The 21595-nt window shown below is 40.7% G+C and overlaps 3 protein-coding genes across 3 annotated transcripts; 2 read left to right on the forward strand and 1 right to left on the reverse strand.

The window, feature by feature from the left end:
* The first annotated feature begins 326 nt into the window (after positions 1–326).
* Positions 327–3325, forward strand: gja9b (gap junction protein alpha 9b). Its single transcript, XM_026300990.1, has 2 exons — positions 327–801; positions 1559–3325. The coding sequence occupies exon 2, from the start codon at positions 1576–1578 to the stop codon at positions 3082–3084; it is 1509 nt and encodes a 502-aa protein (XP_026156775.1). The 5' UTR covers positions 327–801; positions 1559–1575; the 3' UTR covers positions 3085–3325.
* Positions 3326–3444: 119 nt separating this feature from the next.
* On the reverse strand, positions 3445–6163 carry mycbp (MYC binding protein). The gene is made up of 5 exons (XM_026300992.2): positions 5453–6163; positions 5092–5164; positions 4966–5014; positions 3755–3884; positions 3445–3656 (listed from the first exon to the last, which is right to left on the reverse strand). The coding sequence occupies exons 1-5, from the start codon at positions 5465–5467 to the stop codon at positions 3612–3614; spliced, it is 312 nt and encodes a 103-aa protein (XP_026156777.1). The 5' UTR covers positions 5468–6163; the 3' UTR covers positions 3445–3611.
* An 87-nt stretch (positions 6164–6250) lies between these two features.
* On the forward strand, positions 6251–14375 carry LOC113126829 (sialin). The gene is made up of 12 exons (XM_026300989.2): positions 6251–6496; positions 7094–7196; positions 7386–7540; positions 8444–8661; positions 8896–9129; positions 9664–9838; positions 10315–10433; positions 11202–11363; positions 11586–11718; positions 12002–12149; positions 12700–12790; positions 12967–14375. The coding sequence occupies exons 3-12, from the start codon at positions 7459–7461 to the stop codon at positions 13126–13128; spliced, it is 1524 nt and encodes a 507-aa protein (XP_026156774.1). The 5' UTR covers positions 6251–6496; positions 7094–7196; positions 7386–7458; the 3' UTR covers positions 13129–14375.
* The last annotated feature ends 7220 nt before the right edge of the window (positions 14376–21595 follow it).

Genomic DNA, 21595 nt, shown 5'->3' on the forward strand with positions numbered 1-21595 from the left:
TAGCTTGGTATAAATTACAGGAGAAAAACATTTTGTCCAATTTTCCCAATTTGCCTAAGTTGGAATTATCATCAGTTTCAACTAAAAACACAAGTCGCTGTGTTGTCTCATCCCTGTTGGATACAACATTCATGCTCCCACAGGTGGACTACGCTGCTGTGGGCCTGGGTAGCTGCCATCACCACAGGGGATATGAATTCCCAGGTTTGAGCAGAATGACTTCAGATAGAAAATCCACCTTTCCACTTTATTATAAATACTAAAAGACCAGATTGCGAGACCCAGCACAGTAACTGACACTGGACACGAAGTGACTCCTGGATCTGAAGTTGGTCTGTTGTGTTCTGGTTTGAGTTGACCTGCCACCATTATATGGTTCAAAACCAGTGGTCACATTTTGTTTTATTCATATAATCATTTGATGAAAAAAAATCAGTCCTGTGTAAATTTAGGATCAAACCAGTTCAGGGGCGTTTGGGTTCAGCCTGAAGTAGGCGACAGACACATTTTACCCCTAATGACTCTCAGGAACTGGCCCAGTCCATTCGTACTGCTGCAAGGTAAATGGCAACAGAGCACTGCAACAGTATTGATCGTTTTTGTGTTCAGTGGCTATAAGTTGGGAACAGCGAGGGGTGGCAGGGGTCAGTTGTTGTCCAGTTTTCAACAACAGTGGAGACTGAAATCTCTGCGTTAAGCTTTCGGCATTTACAGCAGGATAAAAGATGTTTTTGTAGGACTGTTCAACAACAGCAGCAATACTGCAGGAAGGCCTTCATTACATCATATCCAATATGAAAGGTGAGTTAACTCCAGTATATTTTAGAGTTGGTCACAGATGCTGTTGTGTTGTGTAACTATCCGATTCTACTATCTCATACAGTCAGAATAGTTTCTTCAGTGTTTAAATTGATGTCTAATGGATGAGGGTTCGTTTGTAACAGGATTAACTGTTTTTCTAAGAGAAAACATTGATGGAAGAAGGATTTAGATCTTTTCTTTGAACAAAATAATACAACAATGTGCAAATACTCTTGTTACAAGTGGAAGAAGCACAGGTTTAGGTTTAGCAAGTGAGGAGCATTTAAATGTAGTTAGCCCAGTCACTTTTACAAAGTTGTCCACGTGTTGATTTTCTAACTAAAATATGCTGTTTACTTTGAATCACGGTCACAGTTGTTAAAGAGCCATGCTAGGAAGTGTGTGTGTGTGTGTGTGTGTGAGAGAGAGAGATTGTGTGTCTCTGAAATACAAGTGTGTGTGCGTGACAAATACATTTGCCCTCAAATGTTCAGCATCAATATTTTTCTAAATATAACATGAAATGTCATGTTCATATTTTTTCCTGATTTGTATACTTTTATTCTTTAAAAAATAGAATTATACTAGTATTTATTTTGAAAAGCCAATCTAGGGATCTGTTTCAAGATGGTTTGTTAGGTGTTGATGTAAAAACCATGAGCATTTATCAATTTTAAAACTCAGATATTTATCAGTATGGGTTGGCTGCCAGTATTTTAATAATCATAACTTTTTATTTGTTCCTTGCTCATTTTAGCTGTGTAAGTGTAAAAAATGGGAGACTGGAACTTCCTTGGAGGGATCCTGGAGGAGGTGCATATCCACTCCACCATGGTCGGGAAGATCTGGCTGACCATCCTCTTCATATTCCGGATGTTGGTGCTGGGCGTTGCAGCGGAGGACGTGTGGAATGACGAGCAGTCAGACTTCATCTGCAACACTGAGCAGCCCGGCTGCCGCAACGTCTGCTACGACCAGGCCTTCCCCATCTCCCTCATCAGGTACTGGGTGCTGCAGGTGATTTTTGTGTCCTCGCCCTCCCTGGTGTACATGGGTCACGCCATCTACCAACTGCGAGCCCTGGAGAAGGAGCGGCACTGCAAGAAGGTGGCTCTCCGTCGGGAGCTGGAGGCGGTGGACGTGGAGCTGGCGGAGGTGAAGAGGCGGATCGAGAAGGAGATGAGGCAGCTGGAGCAGGGGAAGCTCAACAAGGCACCGCTCAGAGGTTCTCTGTTGTGTACTTACGTGGCTCACATTGTCACTCGTTCAGTGGTGGAGGTCAGCTTTATGATGGGTCAGTACATCCTGTATGGACACCACCTGAGCACACTATACAAGTGTGAACGAGACCCGTGTCCTAATGTGGTGGACTGCTTCGTCTCCAGGCCCACAGAGAAGACTGTCTTCATGATGTTCATGCAAACGATTGCTTGCATCTCTCTCTTCCTCAGCCTTCTTGAGCTCATGCACCTGGGCTACAAGAGGGTGAAGAAGGGCATCCTGAGCTTTTACCCACACCTGAAGGAAGACCTTGATGACTATTATGTCAGCAAGTCAAAAAAGAACTCAGTTGTGCAACAGGTTTGCATAGGCACCAATGTGGGACGCAAGAGCACCATCCCCACAGCCCCAAGCGGATACACGTTACTGTTGGAGAAGCAGGGCAACGGCCCCAACTACCCTCTGCTCAGTGCCTCCTCAGCCTTCGTGCCAATACAAGGAGACCCTGGTACAAAAGCAGAAAGCCATAAGGATGGCAAAGAGGGGGTCCCAAGCCCCACAGAGCAGAACAGCAACTCCAACAACACAAGCAGTGAGACCCGTTCCCCCCCTGCTGACAAACAGGATGAACCAGAGGAACAATGTTCATCCCATCATGAGGATGTGGAGTGTCCGAGCTCTGAGTACCCCACCCTCCCTGTAGCAGACACCCCCTCCTGCACTACACTGGCAGGCATTGCAAGGAAGTCACGGAGGATCAGCCCACCGTGGAACTGCTCCACAGTGATGGAGGGGAATGGCTCGGACAGCGGAGAGTCCTACCAGGGGAACAGCAGCATGAAGCCGCGCAGCAGCTGTGTGGGCCCCAGAGCGAGGATGCTCTGTAAATCGGACATCAAGAGACCGAGCAGGTCCCAGAGCCCAGACTCTGCGGGGGAGCTGAGTTCTGTTTCTCGACACAGCCGTGAGAGCAACAGCCCCACCACTTCCTCTCCAAACCGCCGAGTGTCAGCGGCGAGCAGTGCCAGTAGCAGACGAGCTCCCACTGATCTGCAGATATAAACTGTACACAAACACTCAATAAGCCATGTGGACACTGGATGCAGCACTTTCCACACACAAAAGCCTTTGTTACCTACTGCCATGGAGAATGTGCCCTTAAAACCATGGAGCATATTTAAAAAGACTAACTACTCTAACATTGGTTCACACAGTGGTCAGTGTTTTCTCACATTTCCGGTTAAAACATCCAGATGGGTCTCTAACGATTGGGTTGTGTCCAACATGTCTGAATGATGAGGAACAGAAATCCATAATGTTTTAGGCCACAGTGTGCTGTTACATAACCAGACTTTTAAATCAGTAACACTCAATGAATCAAACGCCTTTTTGAAAGCACCCACAGAATCACTGACACCAAACGCTGGAAAAAAACTTTTATTTTCAAAATGGAAAAAATGTTTCTGTGACAAAAATTTTAACTGATTTACTATTCACTGTACACCCACTGCTGTGTGATAAACATCTGCATACTCTTCAAAAATGCTATTGTTGAATGTTTTCCTATTTTTCGCAGTGAAAAAACACGTCTATTCTGCTGCTCCGTCCTCCGGCGGTGGTTCGTACTGCATCAGCTGGAAAAGGACAGAAAAGCAGAAGTTAAGAGCTTCACACTCCAACACAATCAGCTCTGCGTCTGTACATTTAGCCATGAACTGGACCAGCATCTCACCCTGTTTCTCAGCTCTTTGTTCTCCTCCATCAGCAGGTTACACTGCTGTTGTAGATCAGCCAGCTCCATACGAAGAGCCTCAGTGTCTGCTGGCTCTGGACCAGCTGCACTGAGATGAAGCTTTATGAAACTATGTGGGTGGTTAAGGTCAACGTGTATATCTTCATTTATCCTTCCAGGATCACGGGTGAGAGACAGGGTCCACCCTGGACAGACCAGTCTATCACAGGGGTGTCACAGAGACAAACATTTACACCTATGGCCAATTTAGGGTCACCAATTAACCTAACCCACCTGTGTTTGGACTGTGGGAGGAAACCAGAGTACCTGGGGGGGAGAAAAGGCCCTAGGTTTGGACAGGATTTGAACCCAGAACTTTCTTGCTGTGAGGCAACAGTACTAGCCACTGCACTACTTTAATATTCTGTATTATCAATGGTTTAAACACAGTCAGATGACTTGAGTCTGGAAAACTGGACTTACTGCACTCTGGGGTCATTCAAGACAATGATTTAGTATGTTGCTCATACACAGGTCTGCCCTGTACGGCATCCATGCTGCTGTATTCAGCATTTTACAAATGACAGCAACACGCCACAGTATGTGTACACTAAATTTAAACTGGGGTCTTGCTGGGGTCAGTTATCTAGGAAAGGCACTGAGTAGTTCAGTATAGTTGAACAGTGTTTAACAGTTGTTTGCTGAAGGGCTGTGTTTATCATTTTTACTTGCAAAATTAAAATATGTAACTGTCCCATAGATTCTTAAAGACAAATTGACAATGGACAAGGTTAGTGCACTTGTCATGCAGATGAAAGGCTGGTTATGACCCGATGACACAGATACTTTAAAAACTGTGTTTTTTATAGTGCCTGCTGGATATCTCGTCTTGGCGCACTGACTCAAATAGAAACTGTTTCCAGGAACTGTAAAACTTTCATTTAAACCACATCTATGAAGAACCTTATTTCCAAGTCTTACGAGATGCAAAGTCAAATTGTTTTGTACAACAAATAACTAAAAGTCACCTGTTCTCACATGAGGCCCTCAAGATGAACTGTGATAGTGTATAGAGGTTAAAGTTCATGAGTTCTGAGGCCTCATAAAAATACACATTTCTTTTGCTTTGGTGTGGGTCACAAACTCTCATTTAAGCCACAGCAACACCTGTTTATAACCACCAGCTATTGCATCCACAGGAAAAAGGATACTCCAGTGCATTGTTGGGTTTGTCAGTCTCTTCATAAAGGGCCACTAAAACTGCAAGGACAAACTCGGTGAATGAGATGAAGGTGGAAAGTAAGTCAGACATGTCCTTGAATTGCTTATTCACCTACCGCTTGTTAGCGTGTCAAGGACCCCGGACTTTTCTAAATATCTTCTAAATTGTTCTCGCTTCGATTCTGAGGCCTGAGACAACACAAACATTGACACGTTAGCAGCACACGTCTGGCTGGTTTATCCACTAACAAAATAATCATGTGGGTTTGGATGAGTTTGTTGTTTTTCATGCACAAAACATGTGGACTAACTAATAATAAAATAAAGACACGCATCAACCTGTGGTGCGTTCACTGCCCAGCTACACGCGGACAAACACACATTGCTATGATGCTAGCTAAGTTAGTTAGCACGTCTTTCGTAAGACCGACTTCAAATGAAACTAAAAAAACAGCTTCAGAAAGACCATATACTTACTCTGTAATGGGCCATGATGGCGGCGATAGATGTACAGTTTAGGGTTGAGTATGAATTAGTGCGGCTAATTAAGTCTAAGGGCTCTCAGCTGGTTATAACGTTGTGTTTGTTTGCGTCGAGAAAGCACAGGAGGTGCATTCGTTGCCATAACAACGCGTTAAAAACGGTCGTGGACATGAAACATTTTACGTCGTTAAATAAACAGTTTTGTGGAAGAAAAGCAAACAAATAGCAACGAAATGTTAGTTTTACACCACAATGTGTTGTTTCAGCCACAAGCTAACAGCAGAAACTCCACACAACATCCCGTAAACTAATAGCCGATGTTGCCAGACTTGACTGACTACACCCATCATTTACGGTAAATGGGCTAAATTAATGTTATTTAAATTATTCTTTGGCCCCAAATTGTGTTTCCAAACTATGGTTACAGCAAGAAACGGAAACAAAACAAAATAATTAACTGAAAAATAAGCTTTAGTATAGTTGTAAAACCCAAATGGACGTTTTGTTTTGACAGCACTCTGGTTATTGAGCATCGACAGAATACAGTCCGAGTTTCCTGAGCTGAGCTCAGTGACAAGATGACAGGAGAAGCCGATTTATTGGAATTTAGCTGAACCATAGTGGAATCCATCGTCATGGTCTAAAAATACATTGTAAACGTAGAATTACATTTAAAATCCCCAATTTCGACATTTTTACGCCCACCTGGCAACATCGCTAACGCTAGAGGGCGGGGCCTGTGCCTTAACGTCGGCTAACCTTAGTACTAATTTATAAACATTCGAACTGGCTCCTCTGGGCAGCGTCACACCAGGTGCAGCCGATCCAGTGTGTTTACAGTCAGTGCTGCGATCAGACGCGCTGTGTTCACATGACTCTTTTTCTCCGTGGGTGAAAAACAGAAACCTGCGTCTTTTGTTGTCGTGCCGGCTGTGACATGACATAATTATTGTTTAGTGCAGTTTTAGTCCTTTTAGGTTCTGCACAACGGAACCAACTCTTTTAACCAAGGGTTCTTCGTTTAAAATCGCTGACAAGGTAAGTTGTATTTAAGGAAATAGTACATAAGTTGTTATTAAACAGGAATTAAAGCTAACTAATACACTGGTTACGTTTTTATTAGTTAGTTTCTGTTAAACTAGATAGTCCTGTGTTGTTGTATCAATATGTATTTAGTCTAATATTCTAAGTAATGTATATCTGTATACATGATGTAAAGTGTTATTACACTCGTGTGAGCTGATTTACATGCTGTGCTTGAATACTGCAGTGAAAACACAGGAAAAACATCCCACTAAAGCCCAAAAACGCAGAATAAATGTGGGTATGTTTGAATGACCAGTGTAGTACCACACAGTTCCCCCTACAAAAGAGTTGGATCCCTATTTATTTTTTAAGTAATTTTAGAAAACAAACTTCAGTGTGGTCTTCAGACTTCTGTTTTGAAGTTTTAAACATGGCTTTGGTTCCATGAAACCTTTTTTAAAACCACACTGGTAAGTCTGGAAGGAGATGTGTGACACCCCCCTGGTTGAAAAATGGTTTCCTCATTTCCTGAAAAGTTGACATTTTGAAGTGATATGGTCTGCGTTTGCTTATGACCATTTTTTCTCCTGTTAACCGACTCCACTTCAGTAAAGCACATTAAGCGACAGTCTGGGATTCATCACCTTCATCAGTCTTCAGCATCTCACAACCTGGGTCAGCAGCGAAGCCTTTCAGAGAATAAAGATCCAGTGTAAGTGTCTTTGTCTTCGTGTGTGTGTGTGTGTGTGTGTGTGTGTGAGAAAACCTGCTGCGTACCAGGTTTTTTTTTAATAACCAGCCAGAGCTGGCATGTGTCACCTGACATGTCATGTGCTTATCTCACATCCTCTTTGTGAATGTTAGTCTTTTCTAAATTCTGATTTTTACATGTGTCTGTCAGGCGTGTTTCCTGCACACCATGGCTCACTGAGACCATTTTATAGACTTCATATTTACTGAGTCAGCCAACCACTATGCCACTGTCAAATGGCTACTCCATCAACTCAGCCCCTTCGGACGAAGAAGACAGCGAGTGCCTCATCGAGACTGATGCAGGTGTGTGTTTCTGTTTGCAGCAGCAGCAGCTTTTTTTTTTTGTTCTTCATATGGACGTTGGGATTGGAACTTTTGATTATTTTCATTACTTATTGATCTATTCATTGCTGCGTCCACAGTGAGCTGCTCAACTACCAAAAACGTGACATAGGACAAGATGAGAGGCTAAAACATTTTTGCTTGAAAAATTACTTAAATTGCACAAAACCTTTCTGATGATTAACTTATCAGTTACTAGAAACATTAATTACTAGAGTTTCCATAAACACAAAGTAGTGTGATGTGTCTCAGACTCAGTGAGTGACACAGAACAGGAGGGGTTTGCAGTAATGATTATTCAACAACATGGTAATTACTTTGCTAAACTGCAGCTTTCGGCAAACAGCTTTGAGAATGTGACAAACACATCTGGTTACTCAACACATCCACTTTAGCTGCAGCACTATCAGCACTGTCCTGGTTAGAGATCACTTGTTATGTAAAACCTGAATGAGGTCAGTGACCATGAGATGGCAGCAGTTAAACTGAGATCACATGCTACTGAAATAAAGACACATTGAAAATGTGTAGCTGAATGAGCTCTAGTTGACCTTTCAGCTACATTTATGAAGTCAGCCAGTTAAAAGCCATAATCAAAAGTTTTGCTCTACTGTACTTTCCATATTCATCCTCAGTTTAAGGAGCATTTAAGATGTAAACACCATGTTCAGCCTCAAAACAGAAACCTGCTCACTCTTCTACATGTATTTCCAGCTCTCTAATATGGGCTAACACTCAACGCTTCAATGCTCTAAATCCAGCGTTTACATAAATTAAGTTTGTAAACACTGTAAAAAGAACTTGTATTTAGCCTCATAGTTTAGAGACACTACATGTAAACATCATTGGTGTGCATGTGAACAGTTCCTCCTCAGTGCTGCTCGGCACGCCTCAACCTGGCTGTTCTGATGTTCTTCGGCTTCTCCGTGGTCTACGGTCTCCGCGTCAATCTCAGTGTCGCCATGGTTGCCATGGTGAACACCACGGACCCTGCACTAGAGAAGAACAGCTCCAACGTCCATGCTTGTCCACTGGTTCCAGGGACAGAAAACACCAGTGAGACTATTCTGCAACCAAAGGGGGTACTGGCTTTTCTTTTCTGTCCTTTTGTAAATAGTTCAGAGCATGTGCAGGACCTACTGGATTTCTGACTTCTTTGACCAGTGTGATTGTGGAAAAGGTGTTAAATTCAGGTCTTTGTGATATTGATGGTCTTAGGTAAACAGAAAAATCCCTAAAACCATAAAAATGTAGGCCACCTTGCCTCGGTTCCCCTCTCCACCTGTTAATCTCCCTCCATCTGTCGTCTTTCTCAGATCCCTCAGTACCAGTGGGACTCGCTGACTCAGGGTTGGCTGCTTGGAGCGTTCTTCTTCGGCTACCTGGGCACACAGATCCCAGGAGGTTACCTGGCCGGTCACTATGGGGGGAGTATCTTTTTGGGTATGGGTGTGCTGGGCACAGCTGCCCTCACCCTGCTCACCCCTCTGGCTGCTCAGCTTGGGTTGTACTGGTTGTTTGCACTGCGAGCGCTGGAGGGCTTCGGAGAGGTAAGACGATGACGGGTATGGCAGAGGTCTCAAGAAAAACAAATTACAAACTCATTCGTATGTCCTGATCACAGCTATATAAAATCAGTCTATAACATCTACCAATGTGATCACTTTAACGTATTTGTCATTTAAAATTGTAGTAATATTCTAGTAAATGAGGATGTGTCAATAAAACTCAATGTAAACAATTTTAACAGAGGCTTGAGAAAGGTGGTAAAATAAAATATGCCTTAATGCATCTTCCCATCCACTAAAGAGCATCGAGATAAACAGGTGAAAATAATTCACTCTGTGTTGAGTAGGAAACATTAAGGAGATATGGCCTTTATGTTTGTTATGGTGTCTTCATTGCTCCATGCAGATTTCCTCTGTACAAATTGCACAAAAACAAGTGGGTGGAAATGCAGCTGCTGTGACCTGTGTGTTGAGTCTTTACACCCTCCCAGAAGAGAAAACATCTGAAATGGCGCATCAAGGATCTTTACTGATAGCAATCGGCTCTCACCACTTTGTCTCACTCTGTTTCTTCAGGGTGTGACGTTCCCAGCCATGATGGCGATGTGGGCTCGGTGGGCTCCTCCTCTAGAGCGCTCCCGTCTGATGACCCTGTCGGGATCGGGGGCCAGCTTTGGAGCCTTTGTGGCTCTACCGCTCACCGGCTACATCTGCCAGACACTAGGCTGGCCCGCCGTCTTCTACCTCTGCGGTGAGGCAGTGAAATGCACACAAACTTAAATATGATCTCATACATCACAAGGAGCCGGGGTGGAAAAATGCACAGTTTAGGGTCAGAGGTGCACAAACATAAGTCACTTAAACACAAAGGACATATGTTTCCTCTCTGATATACAGTAAATAATGAATATGGAAGAGTTGGTTATTGTTGATATTGCAGTAATTTGTAGATTACTAAAGTTGTAAGTACTGTTTTACCAAAAGATCATTTGAGGTGTCGATCTCACTTGCTAACTTTGCTAATCCCTGCAGAGTCTTCTGATATTAGAGCATTATTTCTCACTGGGTTATGACAATGACTGTTACTTTTTACTCTGACTGGGCTCCAAAAATACTGTGTATGATACACGTGTAGCAGTTCGGTTTAGTTATAACATCAGGCCTGAATACTAGCACTGTTCACCGCCTTGTACAACAAAACTTTGACTTTCTCCCTTTCTCTTCCAGGGGGCGCTGGTTGCCTCTGGGCCGTCTTCTGGTTTGTTTTGGTGTCAGATGACCCTCGCACACATCGACGAATCAGCAAAGAGGAGAGAGATTACATCATAAACTCTATTGGACCTCAGGTGAAACTTGAACTATTTCTTCAGTGCAATGTGCATCTCACATCGTCTGTGGTTAAAAACCGAGGAAGCAGTAAAAGTCAATACAATTAGACAAATTATTTTTTGGAAATTGTTTAAATCTGCGGAGTTGAAAAGATGTAGTATAATCTTATTGTCCATATAATTGAAGAGAAACCAAAACAAAACATCTCCACAGCTTTTATTGAAGTCCACTGTTACAGTTTCTCTTTGTGTCATTAGACATGAGGGGATTTTTTTGTGTAGCAACCTTTAGGTTTTACAAACATTGCTGGTAACTGTTTTGTCAAAACACAATTTATTTGTTACCTAAGTAAAGTAGTTCAAATTTGACCTGCCCCTCACAGCTTCACTCCAAATGGGAGTTTTTTTTTTCCTTGCGGTGTAGTATAAGTCTCCAGTTCCCTTATCAGACTTCCTTTTTCCATTTCTCCTAATTTTGCTTTCTCTTACTTCCCCTGGCTGTCCTTTTGTTATTTATCTATTGGAGGTTTTTTTCTTCAAAGTTCCAATTATCAGAAAGTTAGTTTGCATTTAAAAATGTACATACACAAACATTTTTATTTCCCTGTCGACGTATGTGTGTGACAAGTGATTTTACATTCTCCCTACCCTGAAGGCTTTTTTACTGTCGTTACTTCATGTAACGTTAGTTCTAAGTAGATTCCCTGCAGATGTGATCTTTCTTATCATTTTCTGTTTGTGGATTATGATTATAGATTTTGTTGTTTATCTGATCTGACACTGCAGGGCACAGGTCATGGCTGGTCTGTGCCTGTGCTGCCCATGCTGCTGTCCATCCCTCTGTGGGCCATCATCATCACCCAGATGTGTTCAAACTGGGCCTACTACACCCTGCTCACCTCGCTGCCCACCTACATGGACAACATCCTGCACTTTGACCTCAAGTCGGTGAGGTTTTCGATCCATTTGTTCCTCTGTTTCACTTTAAAAATAGGTTTGTGTTCATCAGGTATAATATCCACATGCATTCTCGTAAGGAAATCCACCATATGTTTTAAGACCAGGCCTGTAGGTCAGTTCACCTGTTTCAGGCATGTAAACAAAGACACTGGAGTCATTCATTCAACAAACACAACAAACATCTGAAGAAATCTGTCTGTCTGTTTCCAGAACAGCTTCCTGTCCGCCCTGCCGTACCTCGGTGGCTGGTTGTTCTCCACACTGTCAGGAGTTGTAGCAGACAGCCTCATTGAGAGGAGGGTGTTCAGCGTCACCGTCGTACGCAAGCTCTTCACCCTCACAGGCGAGTCAACAAACATGTGTTTGCTCGCTGGTGTTCCTGTCACAGTTTAGTAAAATTCTGTGACTCTCTGCTGCAGTATATTAATTTAGCTCCCTCGTACAACTGGTCTGGACCACTTGTGAATTTTGTTTTTGTACTTGGTGAATCCAACAAACTGTCCCATATCTCTCATACAGTACGTTCCACGTAGGAGCGAACCTGTTGACACAGTTGTTTCTTTTATCCAGTGTGCAGTATTCAGTAATGCTGCCCCATGGTTTAGATTCAGTTTGTCTCTCTGCAGGTATGTTGCTACCTGCGGCGTTCCTCGTGGCTGTGAGCTTCTCCGGCTGCAGTCACATCCTCACCGTCACTTTCCTCACACTGTCCACAGCCACAGGAGGAACCAGTGCCGCCGGAGTCTTCATCAACCAGATAGACATCGCTCCTCGGTGGGTGCTCTTCTCTGCTCAGAAATGTTTCATTTATTTGAACTAGAGCCGCAACTAATGTTTATTCCCTTTATTGGTTAATTCACCCATTTATGTTTCCCAGAAGTAAAGTGATGTCCTCAAATTGTTTATTTTTTCTGACCAAAACCAAGTTCAGTTTACGGTGATATGAAACAGATAAAACAGAAAATCACTTTTGAGAAGCTGAAACCAGAAAATGTATTTTGGTTTTTGGTTTTTTTCCTTAAACAATTTTCAGAACTGTCACTCACAGACACATGAAAAGTCATGTGGTCATTGTTTTTATGTGGACACAGTTTGAACAGCAGGTTTTCATCCAGTTTTGAGCCTCATGTCTCACAGATGAAAACTGACTGTCAGACTCTGTAATACAGGAGATAACTCAATGGAAATAGTGCAAATGTAAGGTTGAGTTCCTGAAGCTGGTTCCACTTTGGATCTCTGTGAAAACAGGTTAAATACTTGAGGTCCCTCGTTTCACTACATTTGTATTTTTAAGAAATGATATTTTTCTGTCCCGGTCCTGCAGGTATGCAGGATTTCTTCTGGGAATCACCAACACATTTGGGACCATTCCTGGAGTTGTGGCACCGATTGCTACAGGATACTTTACAAAAGATGTGAGTGTCTAAAATGACATGATTTCTTTACTCAAAGAAATTGTGAAGAGACTGAACAGATGCTCACACACAGTTTTCTACTTTCATCATTTTAATGACTTTTAATACCATGTGTTTTGCAAAAAGCAGTCTTTGTAATACCCTCCTGATGCCTCCTCTTCTTTCCCGGGTGTCAGCACACTCTGGCCGGCTGGAGGAATGTGTTCTGGGCTGCAGGTGGGATCAACGTCGGCGGTGCTCTCATCTACACCATATTTGGCAGCGGTAAGATTCAATCGTGGGCGATGACTGAGGAGGAGAGAGAAGAAGCAGAGAGGAACAGGTCCATCTCAACATGAAGCACAGACATGCAGGCAAATACATCCCAACAAACAGTGGCACATGGGGTCCAGCTTTAAAAGGCAGATCACCTGAGGATCTGTTTTGACCCAGTTTACTGAATTACACAATTTATAATTGTACCTCTGAATAGTTTTAGATGTGCAGCGGTCACTAACATGAGGAATGTGAGAGGTTCAAACCCAATCAAAAGACAGTTAGACATGCAGTCTTAGAGAAAACAGTACTATTAATCAAACATGACAGCACATTTGTAGCATTTCATCAGGATAGCTGATCAAAAATGGTTTTATCAATAACACACTGGTGATTCTGGTCTTTAAACACATTTTTAAACCAGAGCAGTGAGTCAGGAGAAGAACAACACGACTCAACATCTGCTGGATAATTTTACAAATCAGGGAAACGTGGTGATGTTTACCTGTGTTCTGTTGTAAAGTTTTAAGGTACAACTTTTTGTATTGTACCAAGATTTAGATTATATTGATATTGTGATATTTGCACTATGTAATATACAGACTGTACCAACAGACTAAATCAAACACATCAATTGTTTTTCAACATGCTTTCAGTTTTTTAAACTGTGAATGAAATAGGGCCAAATGTTTCATGAACAGACTTTTTTTATGTTTGTATCTGTTTTCTTCCCACTGATAAACAGCCCTGCACTTTTTACATTTTACAAAGGTCTTACGTTTAATATGATTGCCAATATTTTGCAAGTCTCTGTAGCATTTTTATTAAGATCTTAGAAAATCACTAACCTTGTCCAGGAAACCAAAGCACTTTCCACTACCAAGATTTAAACGTTTTCACATTCAAGTGCCTGTGAAATTCATTTATTACTTTCTTATGTTCAGCTAAAAAAAATATATTGGGGTATTTAAATAGATAGATACATTGTTGGAAATTCAGAAAAACGCTATTGTGTTTGGAGTGTTTTGATTTGTTTCTACCGACATTCCTGTTTTTGTTACAGTAAAAAATTAACTCTTCCATTAAGGTCAAAACAAATAAATGTTAAGTATTTGTGTTGACATTTATTTTTACTTTTTCCCTTTTGAATGCTGCTAAATTGCTTAATGCAACATAGGGTGTCTTTTAAATCTAAACCTAAAGTTTTTATAAACTCATGCATTATGTCAGTCATTGTGATTGTAACTGATGTTTCTATGGATACAAGCATTTTTTTTACCTTCTCTGGGATTTGAAAATGTGTCATGTTACACATACAATGTCAGAGGATCCCCAAATCCAGGTGTGAAAAACTTGTTGCATCATTCCCAAGAAGACTCATGGCTGTACTAGCTCAAAAGGGTGCTTCTACTCAATACTGAGCACAGGGTCTGAATACTTATGACCATGTGATATTTCAGTTTTTCTTTTTTAATAAATTTGCAAAAATTTCTACATTTCTGTTTTTTTCTGTCAAGATGGGGTGCTGAGTGTACATTAATGAGAAATAAAATGAACTTTTTTGATTTTGGCAAATGGCTGCAATGACACAAAGAGTGAAAAATTTAAAGGGGTCTGAATACTTTCCGTACCCACTGTATTTGTTGATGTTTTGTTGCAACGCTTCCATTTGATTCATTATGTGTGTGTACTTTTACAGAATACTATTTGTGTATTTGTGTTGTAGACTTAAAACCAGCAAGACCCTCACAGCAGCAGGCAAAAACTTCATTTCAAACACAACAAGTTTCTGTGTCAATGGACTGCTCATAATCAGGGGCTGTGTGTGTGTCTGCTGCCTTAAGGCATCACACAAGTTGCTCATCAGGAAATCAGCAGGGCCTTAGATAGGAATTTATTCCTCTGGTCATCTGCTGAAACTCCCCCATAAAAGATTTTTATTACCACCTAAAATATGTAAGTATGTGTTGTTTTCTTAATATTTGTATCTGATGATGTTTTATTGTCTTTACATAAGTCTATAGTGTGTGCATGTTGTCTTTTAAGGTGAGACCAGTTTATTAGCGTACGCTGAGATAAAAGTGTTTTAGAGAGGTGCTGTAGTGCAATACACAATGATCACAAAGGTGAATCAACAGTTTGAACACATTGAACATCATCTACTGCAGGACTGTTGGATTAGTTTTAACTTGGCGTACCTAATAAACTGACAACTGCGTATAATTCTGGTGGAGAAATATTACCAAACAACCTAGAAAAACAATAATAAACATCCCCGTGTGTAATTTGTGTGTAATTTGTGTAATGTTTAAATATCAGGGTGAACGACATATGTTTATTGGCACATTTTTCTTAAAGCAACTTCCAAATAACACTTGAATCACCAAACAAGATGAATACAAACCAAAGCATGAATGTCAAATATGTGCGTAAGTTAGAAAAACTAAAAAAGATACATCATTTAATGGCTGTAAGGATTTAATACAGTCTGGGATATCAATTTAAATACAAAGGCTTAATTATTGTGTTATTGTACTCAGTATATGTGATGTGGTGGGGTAAGTGTCTGTAATACAACAACTTATTTACTGACTGTTTTTTTTACTTTTAATGAATATCCTTAATGAGAACTGACTGAGTGGAAACCTTTCCCCTCTCCAGCCACTAGGTGGGGCAAGAAAATAAACAACTGCGACCTCAGGATGAAAACCATTAAAATATGAGAAATAGACGCTTCAGTGAATCAGTTGTCATAAAATGCCCAAATGTAGAGAGAAATCCCAAGTTGCCAGCTGTGTCTCGTCTTCAAATGACTTATTTTGTCTGGTCAACAATCCAGAGGATAATTTACAAAGAAGACAGAAGGAAATCATTACATTTCCACGTGTAAGAAGCTGAAACTAACAAATGTTTGAATTAAAAAATAAATAAATGATTAGCAGAACAACGTTTGAAGTATTGTGTTATATTACTACACTACCAGTAGATGTCTGGTTTAAAAAAACTTAATTACATTTTTTTTTAAACATAATACACTGTACTGTTTTCCTGTCCTGTATATTATTGTGGTTTATTTGTGATCTGGAGATAGATTCACTAAATCCTGTCCCACTTCACCTGCCTATTTGTGAATTGTTGACTCAGAGGGTGTTCCTGTTATTTCCAGCCTGGAACTGGAACTTGCATCAGATTGTTTATGAATGAACCGGATGGTTTTGATGGTGAAGCCAGGATGGTGTTACAGGATTTGTCGTCCCTGCTCACAACAATAAAGGTTCCCTCGCCATTAGTCTGTACACTAATTTAATTATTTCACCAGATAATCAGCAGGAATATATTTCTCAGTTTGTCATTTTACGAGTCTAATTCTGTCTTTTAATTACGATTTTATGGGAGTGTTGCAAAGTCAAACGAAAAGATTTGGCGGCGCTAGATCGCGTGTTGTTGTTTTAGCGAAATAAAAACGCATTTTGCGGGTATCTGCTCTGCAACCTGCTCATTTCTACATTCACGTTGTGTGTTTGTCTTATATTCAACTTTTCTTGACTTTAAAACAACACACTGACCTCGGTGGATTTTAAAAGTGTCTCAAAGTCGTAGTTTCTAAAAAAAAAAAATACAGTATCGAAATACTTAAAGTTGTAATTAAATAATAAAACAGTAAATAATAACAGTAAATATATATAAATGACTGAAGCACAGAAATCAAATTTATTCTGCTCATAGAAAATGAACTTATCTCTACTACATGCAGTTTTTTATGTAGTGGCCATGAAATAGTTTGTTCTTTTTCTAAGCCCCAAAGACAAATGGCTCTTATCAGGACAGCTGCCTTACCTTTAGGACATTTCAGGTTTAAATTGACAGATTATCACTCACCTCCTTGCTCCTGTGATACGTTCATGTCGATTGTGTTTATGACCTTTGTCTGCTTTCAGTTAAGTTTCATCACATTGTTTCACTGTCTCCTGTATTTGAGACCTGATCATTTATACTTCACATGGTCTAAATTGTGTCACTGGTTTCAAAACTTCAGCACATTGTTAAAACCAGGATGAATGTTTAAAGAAAACTCAAACATTTTAATTTCTCTTAAGGATGCCTGTGGCAAAAGGTTCATGGGACCCACTAAAAATATGTCTAATACGTCATGTTTGACTACATCCAGAAATAAGTTAAAGGTCTTTTTTTCCCCAAACCTTGATCTTCCTCTTGGTCTTTGTGAGGGGGTACCTTTGAGGGGGTACCCAAAGGTGGATGAATGACATGTCCTGCATCCCCCAAAGAAGACAACAGTCTAAACAAGGAGCCTCTAATCCTGGAGGGTGTGGTCTGCATATGACAAACTCCTTCTTAACACTTTGTGGGACAAATGCAGCCTCTGCACCAAAAGGGAATACTTGGTTTGTGAGTGTGAACTGGGGTGTTTGCAACATGGGGGGTTGTGTGTAGCAGTGGAGAACTGTTGTGTTGCAAATGTGCTTTAATTTGCATCAACTGTTCCCCTGCTCAGGTTGTATTTGCATACAGTGGTAACATTGCAATTTAGATTGATTTACCCCAGACTGTTCCTGTTTACACATGAATGCTGTCAGACTTTCTGAGTGTTGGCATTGATCTGAATCAATCAGACTTTTTTCTGCACCCACACAGACATTCATGTTGTTTAGATGGCTGAAAAGAGGACTCTGAGGACTAACTGTGGCCCACTACAAACTAAACTTTAAACTGGAACTGATAGTATATGTGGGATCTAGCTGATGAAGCCACTTGGATGGGTGGTGAAACGTTTCAGATTTAAAGAACAGAAAGTCCAGTTGCCGTGACCTGGCTTCTACATGTGTGCACATCACATTTTGGTGCAGGTGTTCTTGTGTTTACAAGCTGATCGCAACTGTTACACAGCCTTTCACAAATAAGCGTGTACATGTTCCTAAAGAAAAGGGCATTGCCAGTTTTTCATGCAAAATGCTTTGAATGTTTTATATTTTGTTGGCATATGTCTTGCTGAAACTGTTTGCAGTGATGTTCAACATGTGTTAAAGAAATTTAGTGTGTTATTTCTACATGCAAAAGCAATCGGGGGGGACTGCTGTTCAGGCTGGAAATAGAGAGTTTTGCACTGAATTACACAAAGGTGACTTTATTTTTTTTTTTTTTTTTGGAAATTCAGACCGAGTGTCCACATTTGTGGACATAATTTTTCTCTAAAACTACATCATGTCAAAAGATGATGTTTAGTTTTTATACTTATCAAGTTCCAATAAGCCCAAATAGCAAAGAGAAATCAAAAATGCATATCAAACTAGAGCTCGGGTCTTAAGAGGCTAGATAAGTCTAGTTATCTATCTAGCTACAGTATAATAGGCGGCCAAGGGTTTGTGGCTTTTTCTGTGGTTTGGCCCTGGGCCTTATTAATTCCAATTAAAGAAAATCTTAATGTAGAGTGTAGAGTTATACGACAGGTTAGAGATCCCCAGCGTTTTTAACTTATGACTCATTAAAATGAAGTACTACCTACATGTGACTGTCTCTTGTCACAGATCTACTGAAGGGCTGAAAGTATTCAGTTATCTAGTCACACTAAATAACATATTGGTGATTTGCTTTAGAGCAAAAGGAAGCCATGTCAAAAGTATGTTTGTCTCTGTTCCCAGCCTGTAAATCATCTCACAAACTCTCAGGTTGTGATTCTGCAGAGTAAAACTAACACCCACCAAACAGCAGTGAGCTTCCAACTGTGTGACAGCAGTTTGAGAAAGGACGTCGCCTGTTTGAACACAATGCCTCTGTGCACAAAAGGCAAGTCCTTAAAGAAACAGTTTTTCCAGTTTGGTGTGGAAGAACCTGACTGGCCTGCTGAGAGTTGTGGCGTCAACCTTACCCAACATCTCTGGGTCTAACTGGAATCTACAACTATGTACACCTGGTGGTTTTAGATATGTGTATAGATAACAATATAGTCCAGTATTATAAAAATGTCCACCTTCAAAATAATGACCAGAAAAGCAGGATGTTAGTGCCCATGGTTTAGAAATGAGATGTCTAATAACCACATGTGGTGTAATGTATATTTAGACATTCTGTAAATGATTTACATGTTCAGTCTATTTCATATTCAAGGACATTTCTGCACCTTACTATACAGGCTTTACTATTTCTTATTCTATTTATTTGATTTAGTCTATCTATCTATCTATCTATCTATCCATCTATCTATCTATCTATCTATCCATCCATCTATCCATCTATCTATCTATCTATCTATCTATCTATCTATCCATCTATCCATCCATCCATCTATCTATCTATCTATCTATCTATCTATCTATCCATCCATCTATCTATCTATCCATCTATCCATCTATCTATCCATCCATCTATCCATCTATCTATCCATCCATCCATCTATCTATCTATCCATCCATCCATCCATCCATCCATCCATCCATCCATCCATCTATCTATCTATCTATCCATCTATCCATCTATCCATCCATCCATCCATCCATCCATCTATCTATCTATCTATCTATCTATCTATCCATCCATCTATCTATCTATCTACAGTAACATATAATGGTAAATGTTCAGTTCTCTGTTGTTGCTATAACCACGACTCATACCCGGTGATTCATTGCTGACGTGCTGCCAGGGACTCTGTGCCAGTCTGCCTGTTGAATCACATTCTCCCTTTCACACACACTAAAACACACACTCATACTTCCCTCCCTCCTGCCCTGTTCTAGTTAGTGTCTGAAATAAGAGCACAGCTGTCAGATCATTGCAGGCTACATCTTCGTGGGCTTAGTTGTTTCGGCACAAAGGAACACGCAGGTTTTTTCAATGTGTTTTAACCAACTCCCTAAATGATCAGTTTTACTGACTGGTGATTTCTTGGCTTTTCCTTTAGTGCCTACATTAATCTTTCTTCTAATAAAAATATAGTGATGTGAATATAGTGACAATTTACACTCAGGGAAATACAGTGTTGTCAGTTTATTAGGTACACCAAGATGAAACTACATCAGTCTAATCCACCAGTCTTGCAGTCTTACAGTCTTGCTGTAAACCCTCCTTCCTGAAGTTGATATTGTTCAGTTTTTATTCTGAGGTGTCAAGGAGCTGTTGATTCACCTCTGTGATTATTTTGCAGGCTGCAGTTCAACTGTGCTGCTTCATACTGAGAGGGTTCTGTGTTACAGCCTGGCCCCACTGATAGTGGACAAAATTATCACTATCATGAAGGAGGATTTATAGCAGGACTGTTGTATTAAACTGTGTTAATGTCGGACACTCCTTGATGAAGGCAAGATAGCTAAAACTGTTGGGCAGAGAGAGGTTGAGTTTTCATGTCCTGGTTATAAAGGCTCACAGATTCAGAGCCAAGTGATTTCTGTTTATAGAACATAATGACACTTTAAATCCTGATCTGTGTAATAAAATTGTGCTTGCTGCAAATCAATAACTTACTGTGTCCTGTCATGCTCTGAGCACATTATAAGCCTCTGTTTATAAATGGCAGTTATTTAACACTGTGGCAGCCTGCAGACTGAGGGTTGATTTGATATTACATTATACTTTGTGCTGTATGTTGTCAAATATAATGTTTCTTGACATACATTTTCTCATAGCTTTGTCCTGTAGGTTATACTGTGAATTCCTGTTTATCATCCTGCAGGGGCTTAAAAAACAATACATTAGTTACAATAAATCTGTACATTTTACATTTCGTGTGCCCATTCTGTCATTTTTATTAACTTGACGTCTGCCACTCCAGCAGATAAAAACAAACTTCTGGTCACATTTTATAGCTCATTTGGGTAGTTAGAGCTCTCTTTCTGCTCTTATCTTTTCCCTCCTCTCCTCATATCTCCTCTAGCCTGCCTGTCGTTCTGCCTCCCTCCCTCTGGGGCCCTTGACGCTGCACCCCCACACCTCCCACCCACTGTCGTTGCGAGTTCTGCTGAGTGAGAGCAGCAGCTGCCAAATGGAAGTGTTTGTTACCTGAACTGGAGAGAAAGCTGAGAGAGTGTCTGTGAGCGTGAGTACCAGGGGGATGTCAGCTGCCTCTGTACTGGGCAACATGCCACACTGATGGAGGAAGAGGCAGGATCTCACCTCCTGACCCCAAAGCAGCATCCCAGTGAAATAACAGACCTGTTTCTCAGGTTTAACACACCTGTTTGAAGCTGAAATTTTTCTTTTAAATCACTATAATTATTGATTCAACATGGTGAATATCTCTATAACTGTGAGGTAAATGAAAAAAAAAAACAACAAAAAAAACGAAATAGGTACAAATCACAGCAAAGTTCACAGAAAAGAGGTGAGTATTTTGTGTTTTATCACTACACTCCCAGCCTCTTTTTGAGTGTAAAGTAGCAAACTAGACCAACCTGAAGTTACACCCACCCTTCAAGCACTTTTAATTTAATCATCCCTTGTATCTGCATCTGCTGGGAATGTAAATGCCCGGCAGATAAGGTGTCATGAAAACAGCATGAGTTCAGGGTCTGGTCTATGTTTGAATGCAAATGTGGTTCAAAT

Source organism: Mastacembelus armatus, chromosome 11 (assembly GCF_900324485.2).
Source record: "Mastacembelus armatus chromosome 11, fMasArm1.2, whole genome shotgun sequence".
In the NCBI taxonomy this organism is placed as follows: domain Eukaryota; kingdom Metazoa; phylum Chordata; class Actinopteri; order Synbranchiformes; family Mastacembelidae; genus Mastacembelus; species Mastacembelus armatus.

Coding starts and splice junctions, on each gene's coding strand:
- gja9b (XM_026300990.1), top strand. CDS start 1,576: ATGGGAGACTGGAACTTCCTTGGAGGGATCCTGGAGGAGGTGCATATC.
- mycbp (XM_026300992.2), bottom strand. Junction 5,015..5,091: donor CCTTGACACGCTAACAAGCG/GTAGGTGAATAA, acceptor TTGTCCTTGCAG/TTTTAGTGGCCCTTTATGAA. Junction 3,885..4,965: donor AAACCCAACAATGCACTGGA/GTATCCTTTTTC, acceptor CCACCCACATAG/TTTCATAAAGCTTCATCTCA.
- LOC113126829 (XM_026300989.2), top strand. CDS start 7,459: ATGCCACTGTCAAATGGCTACTCCATCAACTCAGCCCCTTCGGACGAA. Junction 7,541..8,443: donor CCTCATCGAGACTGATGCAG/GTGTGTGTTTCT, acceptor GCATGTGAACAG/TTCCTCCTCAGTGCTGCTCG. Junction 11,364..11,585: donor TGCACTTTGACCTCAAGTCG/GTGAGGTTTTCG, acceptor GTCTGTTTCCAG/AACAGCTTCCTGTCCGCCCT.